This window comes from Electrona antarctica, assembly GCF_951216825.1.
Source record: "Electrona antarctica genome assembly, chromosome: 5".
NCBI classification, from domain to species: Eukaryota; Metazoa; Chordata; class Actinopteri; order Myctophiformes; family Myctophidae; genus Electrona; species Electrona antarctica.
In genome coordinates this window covers 17532998-17542052 of record NC_136810.1, presented here as the reverse complement: position 1 = coordinate 17542052, position 9055 = coordinate 17532998, and the positions used below count along the sequence as shown (strand labels likewise).

General features: G+C 42.2%; 1 protein-coding gene across 1 annotated transcript in view; it reads right to left on the bottom strand.

The window, feature by feature from the left end:
• Nucleotides 1-425: 425 nt before the first annotated feature.
• slc13a1 (solute carrier family 13 member 1) overlaps nt 426-9055 on the bottom strand; it is a gene marked incomplete at its 5' end in the record, with an annotated part of 34757 nt that continues 26127 nt past the window's right edge. Inside the window, 4 exons of the mRNA XM_079502217.1 lie at nt 426-1192; nt 1693-1865; nt 6116-6253; nt 8728-8889. Of these exons, the coding sequence (XP_079358343.1) occupies nt 1707-1865; nt 6116-6253; nt 8728-8889 (459 nt within the window). The 3' untranslated portion in view covers nt 426-1192; nt 1693-1706. The remainder of the gene's footprint in view (nt 1193-1692; nt 1866-6115; nt 6254-8727; nt 8890-9055) is intronic.

The window sequence follows — 9055 nt, the reverse complement described above, 5'->3', positions numbered from 1 at the left end:
CATAAAAAAATGTATGGTTTACTGACGCGACATGAACACAATTAGTTATTCTCTGCACGATAATAACGCCTCATATTCACAAGATGAAAATGACTGCATTTATTTTCCTGTTGCATTCAAAACCAGCTTTGTACTATTTGCCGGTTTAACAGCTGCAAAAAAGATGCTGGTAATGAGATGGAAACCGCCCCATAACCTCAGTATCCACCGTTGGAAGTTATCCTTCTATGACGTCTTGAGTTTAGAGGCTTCCAGTGCTCGAGCACAGGGAGCAAGGACAGATTCCATTCCATCCAAGCCCTACTTACAGCGGCACAGAAGGTGAAATCAGGACTCCGTTAGGTTGAATACTTGTACTCCTGTAAACAAAGTCTGATCCATCCATGTTTGTCTGTTCCAACATCATTGCCACGTTTTGTTTTGGTTTCCATTTTATTTGTTTTGTTAGAAAAAGAAACATGTATTATGTTATACGTATGCATCATTGTTGTTTCCCTCTCCTGTAATGTCTGTGCTAACCCGGGGTTCTTTTAAAAAAAAAAATCACACCCGTGTGAACTGAGTGGTGTAAGGTTGATTCAGCTGGAGTTTTTGTCCGATGTGAGGTATTATATAAGGTAAGGTATTATATAGCCTGATCAGCTCTGATCTGACGTAATGAAATCACACCCGGATGTGATTTCACAACTGGCTTTTTTTGTGCAGAAAAAATGACCACGGTTGCTACGGTCATCCAGTTCACCCGGGTGTGATTTAATTACGTCAGAAATTATTTTGAACATAGCAACCATGCTCATTTTTTTATGCACACAAAAGCCAGTTGTAGGAGTGGTTTACACCACTCAACACAAAAGCCAGTTGTAGGAGTGGTTTACACCACTCAAAAAACAAAATAAAAAGTTGGTCACAAAAAAAAAAAAACAGCTTTGCTAAATAGACAATGTTATTTTATACTGCCAAATTTCGATTATGATTGGTTGAATACATTGTTTGGTTGATACATAAATATAACTTTGAAGGGCTTAAAATCAGTCCGCACAAACTCCTACCCGACAGGGAATAAGGAGAGAGATGGGGGGGTGACATGCAGTAAAAGGCCATCGGGATCAGGAGTCGAAACCGCGGCACACTGCCAGACTGGATTACCGGCCGCTGTGCCACGGCCCAGGCCAGATGTTCAGATCTTCTGATACTGTAATGGATAAACAACTGTTAGAGAAACCATATAATTTCATCATGGGTCAAGTAAATATCCACTTTTTTCCTAACTATTTTATTGTTTTATTAATATTTCCAAAATATTTTCAAAAATGTACCCCACCAAAAATCACTTCAAGTCATTTTTCAAAAGATTTTCAAAAAACATTTAATAACAAAATAAACTGCTCTAGAACAGTGATAGACAGTTCTTATATGGCGGTCACCAAAACGTGTCATGTCTAGTACCCCCAAACGTATTGGTTTGGCTGTAGACTAGTAGACACCCAACTGAAAATATTCTATGTCAGTCAGGGCCCCCATACATGTTTTGTGTTGTTAATTTTTTTTGCGATTCCCCCATATCTACAACCTATATAGGGTTTAAGTGGTTGAACTGATGTTTATGCTATATTAACTCACTTAGCTGGGGACCCCTGGAATCCCCTCACCAACCCCTGGGGGTCCCCGGACCCCACTTTGAGAACCACTGACCCATGACATCATCATCACTGTCCCGTAGGCGTGTTTATCGTAGAGTTGGAATGAGGAAGTGCAGGTGCCCAGTCAGGATAAGTGTTGAGAGCAAACAGGGGAGTTCCCCACGTGGTCACGGCCAATAGGACGGCTAGGAGACCGATCACGTTCACACCAAGCCCCGCCTTCACCTGGAACAACCAATGACACGATGACATCATCAGCACTGTAAGAGAGCATCTAACAAATGTACACACACACACACACACACACACACACACACACACACACACACACACACACACACACACACACACACACAATGTATTATAGGTCTCTGTCTGACAACGACGATATACATAGTCCAGTATGGAGCATATGGCACCATACACATGTCAGGTGCCAGTGGAATACATACTGCACTGTATCCAGAATCTAAAAAGAGCATATTGTTGCTGTCGGGCAGAAACCTCTTATCTCCATATTCTAACTTTCTTGTGTTTTTCCGTAAATTAGTGCCCTACTTGAGCATACTACAGCGTAACACCAAAAAGTATCAAAAGTATCAGATCCAGGGCGGCTGTAGCTCAGGAAGTAGAGCAGGTCGTCCAATGATCCCTGGGTCGGTGGTTCGAATCCCGGCTCCTCCTGTCCACATGTCGAAGTGTCCTTGGGCAAGACACTGAACCCTACATTGCCTCCAATGAGTTGGTCGGTGTGAGCTCGCCACCATTGGTGTCTGAATGTGGGAAGTGAGGACGCTGGCGTCGACTGTTCGCCACTTCACCTCCCAATGTATGAATGAATGAACCATTGTAAAGCGCTTTGAGCACTTTAATGATCAATGATCACCATTAATAACATTACTGGCTTCTCTCCGATGTGTGTTGTTTGCCCCTGAACATAAGTAAAAATAAATAGGAAAATTGCCGCAAGCGACAATTAACGGAATCAAAGCAGAGTATGAGAGGATGAGGAAGATGAAGATGAGGAAGAAATGAAGATGAAAAAGAAAAACACATTTTGGTTTTTGGTTTTTCACAGTGAAATTCAACTCACAACCCCACATGTATCACTGCCGTTGCATTTATCACAAGATTACCATAATTAATGCATGGTTTGGGAATAGAGGCTGCAACAGCTAATCGGACTAATCAATTTATTCTTTTTCGGGTCAATTCTCTTTCATGCTTCTCGATTATTTGATTAGCCTAATCAAAAAAGTTATAATCAATTGAAGCCCAATTTGGAAAGCTGGTACATTTTCAAGCTCTTTGGTGGTCTTTAATGTCCAAGAATGATTGTTTGCCACTAAATTATAATTGACACAAGCCTTGAAAGAACAAATATTCTCATCAGCCAAATTGTTCAGGCTTTCAAAGGCCATAAAAGTCAAGAAAGGATAATCTGCACAGTATAGTATTCTGTGCAGTACATTATTAACATTTAGCATTTCCAGTGATTTGGGCTCAATTCCAAAAGTACTTCAAACAACTACAACTATGTGTCAGTGAGTGGTGTAAAGTAAGTACATTTACTCAACTGTACTTAAGTACAATTTCGAGGTACTTCTACTTTACTGTATTTCCAAATTTCAATATTTTTACTTCTACTCCACTACATTTTATAGAGACAAATTGTTACTTTGCAGATTATTACAAAACACACTATACCACTTCAGCCCTAAATTTAGTTTGGCCATTTGAAAATAGCAGATCTAATGCGACACATTGTGAACTTCTAGATCGTCTAGTTTCAATATATTTGTAATACATTTTGAACTTTAACGTAAATTTTGTACTTTTGTAACTTTATTCAAGTAGCCTATATCTTTAATATGGGACTTCTACTTGTAACATAGTCTATCTACATTGCAGTATTGATACTTTTACTTTAAGAAGGTTTTTCCACCACAGGACATACTATACTGTATATCTACAGATAGTACAGACTAACGAGGCACATTTATAGCCACTAGTTCTGGATGAGTTGTCAGGCAGAATTCCCAGAGCTTACAGTAAAGAAAAGTATTGTTTTCTTTCTTTTTTAATTATTCCACACTGACATACCTCTCAAATAATTACAGGGCTATATGGAGCCATAAAATGTATGAGACATGCATGTCCACCATGCTGTAGCCAAGAATAGACATAAGCATTAATACACAAACAACTATAATGCAGAACCACAATATCGCCCACAAAGCTTGCGGAATCATGAAGGATTCAAGCCATCCCAACCGCAGACTGCTTGAGATGCTGCCACATGGAAAACGGTTTTGTAGACTCAAAGCCACTGGAAATAGAATGCAAAAAAGCTTCTTTCCCTGAACAATCAGATACAATATACACGATCGAACTGCACCTTCCTAAATATATGGTATAACTGTATGGAAGTTATTTACACAAAGTTCACCTAACTTTGCTACTACAGGGAAAACAGCACATGTACAATACTACTCATTATTCTTTGTTGTCTATGCTGCTGCATTGTCTGAAGGAATGCCAAACAAAAATACATTTTTACTCTTATGTGCCTGTACACAAGATGTAACAAAGTACAACCTTGAATTTTCTGAAGGAAATGAGGCCTTCATTGCGACTTCCCACGTGGGATATCTTATGTTACCTTACCTTACGTATTTCATCTTGGGTTGCAGACTATTTTTGAAAAGCGTTCAATATGGAACCCCATGATACTTTAAAAGTACACAGAAACCATTCAAAGATTTGTTGTCTATAGAATCAAAAGGGTTCAATACGGAACGTCGAGGAGGCAGGTTCTGAACTCCTGCTCCAGTTCTATTTAGAACTTATTTTGATAAAGAGTTTTCGAGTTCTGATTCTCTCTCCCTCCCTTTTTGTTTTTGTCGCATTCCTAAGCCAATAATTTGATGACCGGCGGAGTCTCCGGTCGGAGAATCAAAGGGTGTCATACGGAGTATAAATGATTGGCTTAGGAATGCAACAAAACAATCTCCATTAATTCAAGGCTTCATAGGGTATGTAATTGATAGAAAATAAGTCATTTTCTTGGGTGAACTACTCCGTTAACTTAATTTTCTTTTCCAAAATAGCAAACAATGAGTAGCATCGTGACGGCTTGAGAGCTTGTAGATAGGCTATTTTCGGTACTTTTGTGTGTCACCCTTGTATGACAAAATAGGGCATTAATGTATGTAAGAAAAAAGAGAGGGAGATACAAGGTTTCTGCCCGACGACAGCGAAGTCATTCAGATACAGCTGCCATCTGGACGGGGCGGACATGAAGCGACTAATTTGTACGTCTCTTAATGACAAAGAAAACAAACTGGGTGATTATTGGTATAGGAAGATTCAAGGACTTCCTCCTCATCAAAACTAAGGATGAGAGATATTAATGAGACATATTCATCATTCATCTCGTAGATGTGACAATAAGCCTGCAAAAAGCCCAGCTGGGGCCAAAATGTGGTGAATGGAGAATGTTTTTCCTGTGTCCTGAGAGGATGTTCAGACCATTCTAGGAACCAATTCAGAGCTGATGAGTCACTGTCAAACCTTTGTCATCATGTCAAATTAATGTGTATTTGGCCTCCCACCAGACTCCCACCAGAACATAACAAGCTTGCCAGTTGAACAGACAACGGCCAAGGTTTCGAGATCCCAAAGTTATGAAAAGTTATATATTAATTTTTAACCAGTATAGCCATAATTATGGGATCACAAATGCAGCGCAGCTTGCTGCGGTACTAGATAGATCCTGTAGCTACCCATTAAATTCACAGGGGAGAGCAGATGGTGTTCTGTCTGGACAGTGGCTCTCGCCGTGGAGACTACTGATGTGTCATTCATGTTGTGACTTGACTTGATTTCCTCGATGTACACTTGCACAGGTGAGCAGCATCACCCAGCTCTGAGTCCAATTACAGTTTGACTCAGGCCAGGTATGACTGTTTAGAAAAGCCATCCTCCATCCCACAATTATCTTCCAGAGATTTGTGTTAGCCTGACACCTGAATTTATTTTCACTCCAGAACCAAAAACAAAAAAAAGATGCAGTTGCTGGCCAGTCTCTAGATTGGTGGTGTTTCCAAATGTTTCATATAAAGATTATTTAAAACAGCAGATCTACAAGCTCTGCAATGCAACCTATGGTCTGAATGGTTCTCTCTGGAACCAAAAATGGTTCCAGAGTTGGGGTCGCAAATTTATTTTGGATCATCAAAAAATATATCTACTGAAAAATATATATACACACCTGATTAAAATTCAACAGAATGAGTGAAATACAATGTAAAAATTATTATAAATACATTTTAACCATACTTTGCATGCACGGACAAATGTGCACCAAATGTGCATGCTTATGTGCATAATAGGTTAGGTTGGAGCCGCGAGTCAATGGCAGCATTATTTTGGGGTCGCACGTTTGGGAACACATGTTCTATTAGAGTACTCACCATATCTATTGTGTTCAGGTGACCGTAGGCGAACACCACAGCGTTGGGAGGGTTGGACACGGGCAGCAGGAAGGAGAATGACGTGCAAAGGGTCGTAGGTATCAACATGTACAGTGGGTTTACGTGTATGGTTTCTGCCTGTCAACGACAATGCAGAAAAAAACACAATAGTCACACACACACACACACACACACTCCTGAAACCCATTCCGGGATAAGAGGCAAACATTTGGCTCTAAAATAGCCGATCTACAAGCTTTAGAACGTGTCAAAATACGATGCTTGGTGAGCTTGACCTTTTTTGGCAAGCTGTTGGTGGGAGCTGGATCCCTTAGGTTCCCCGGTAAGCGAAGGGTTTAAGTGGTTAATTTAATTTAATGTACAATTGGAACCAAATCGATAAGGGCTGGTACACTTCTCCCCCAGTAGAGGTATTCTACATGGTACACTTCTCCCCCAGTAGAGGTATTCTACATGGGGGAACCCACTTCTCCCCCAGTAGAGGTATTCTACATGGGGGAACTGGTACACTTCTCCCCCAGTAGAGGTATTCTACATGGGGGAACCCCTCACTTCTCCCCCAGTAGAGGTATTCTACATGGGGGAAACCCCTCGCGGTACACTTCTCCCCCAGTAGAGGTATTCTACATGGGGGAACCCCTCGCGTTTCTGACACTAATGGTCTTTAAATAGCTGTCATTAGCGACTCTACATTCCCTCCAAACAAACATCAAACCAAAGGTTTCAACAACATTACAAAGCTTTAGATCTCATCCAACAAATGTAAGGATGTTAATACTGAAGATATAGGCTATAATGTGTGTAACGTAATTAAATGTAACATAACCCTATATTTTGGGCACCCCTCGACGAGAGCGCTGAGTTCCCTCATGCAGATTGGCTTGGAATTCATAAGGGGGGTATAGGGTTAAATGCAGACCGGGTAGGATGTTGAACCTACGTCAGACTTTGGCGCTCCTGTCACTTTTGGGGATGCCTCCCACTAAACTCCTCGAAATGTACAGAAACAAGGCCGTTTATGAGGACATTTTCTCGCGGAATGGTAGAGAATGGCTACACTACACACGGTCCTATATCTGCAATGTCAGATTGTTGTTGGTTACCACGGTAACCAAAGCAGATACTGTGTGTCGACGCAGGGCGACTTTGGGTTGAGTTGTTAAAATTAGTCTGAACGCACAGATCGGATTTGAGAAAAAAAATCTGATTTGAAGCGGATTTGACTTGATGTGACTGCAGTCTAAATCGGGCCTTAAACTCGGGATGGGGAAGAGGGGCTGCTTCAGCCCTGAGCAGCACGCATGCAAATCGAGGACGCACACACGGGCGTTCGTTATTAAGCGCCAGAGCCGCGGAGAAAACTATAATTTTTTGCCCCCCTCGGTGTGTTGCCCTATGCCCTACCTGTGTCTTGCGCGTATGCCTAGCAACGGTATTGGAACCACAACCACAGTCCTTCCCTAAAAACACGACGATAATCCTGAGCATTAACTAATTAAAATCTGAGTGAGAAAACATAATTTGTACACGCCACGAGTTAAACATTTACCCCTCCCTGCTATAATCAGAAAAGGACAAAAGTAGAAACTACACATCAAGTCAATATTCAGACTTCTTTATTTAATCTATTGCTGTCTGTGTGTGTGTGTGTGGGGGGGGGACAGATATTTCAGGTTTTGATTAGTTGGGGGCGCTGTTCTCAAACCAAAGACACACCAGAGGCACTTCCATAGAGCCCAACGGTCATTTCACAAGCATCATTGTTTACGCCTGGAGGTAAGAGATATAGACATAATTACTATCATGCATCTCCACCATGAATTGTGAGAGGGGAACATATAACGTCTCTTACCACGAGCCGCACGCCAGCCTGTCTCCCGGGAGAGTCTCTGCAGACTGAGGGAGGAAGGAGCTTTTTATACCAGGTGGAGTGGAAGCGCAGGTGGGAGCTTATAAGTCATCACTGACGAGATAACGAGGGAAGTACCGCCCCTGGCCTGTATGATGTAACCGACGGACTCCCCCAGTCTCTCTCTGCCTGGGGAGGCTCAGACGTGGCTCGCGATCCCGCACCGAGATGCCACAATATATAGTGCTATTGAACATCCTTATGTCAAACAAAAATGTTTAACCAATGAAAATTGGTATTACAAAGCGCTTCGGCCAAAACCTCCTAACTCCACTTGAGCTGGATGTTTTTTGTTTTTTCTTTCTTGAAAAATGTACATGTTGGAGTTTAGTGGTTTCTAGCCTGCCCCAGCCAGTGTGATTTCCGGTCTAGAGGGCGGATTCAAATTTGCCGGTGAAAACAGCCGGTGGATCCTATTGGTTCACCGATCTGTGCGCCCGCCCTCCTCCCTTTGGTATAAGAGAACACTGGCACCACCACATTTGGAGCGACACCCCTCTACACTGTTATTGGTTAGCGAAATACGTTCACTCCGACTCCTAGACCAGAATCCCTGGCTCGTTTACCCAGGCTTTTTTTTAATACATATAAACAAAACGCCTGTGGTCCCCGAGGCTATGTGGTTTCTGCCCAACAGCAGAGATATACTGTCATTACGGTATGTCACGATGTGTGAACCCACCAGAGGTGCGAGGATGGGGAGGAAAATGGTGATGGTGGCAGCGTTGCTGGTCACTTCTGTCACTGAGGTGACGATGACACAAGCCACCGTGACTGTGGCCAAGGCTGGCAGATGACCCAGGGGAGAGAGGAGGCTGGACACCCAGGAGGAGAGACCAGACACCTGTGGTAGAGAGCAGGGGTTTACAATTGTGAACCAGCGACCACCACCCTGACTAAGAATCAATCTAGGGACCACTGTTGTGTTGTGTTGTGTACAGTGTATATGGAGATCCCTGATCAATCACATATGGAACTGAATAATTTGTTTGCGCCTGATCATGACACAT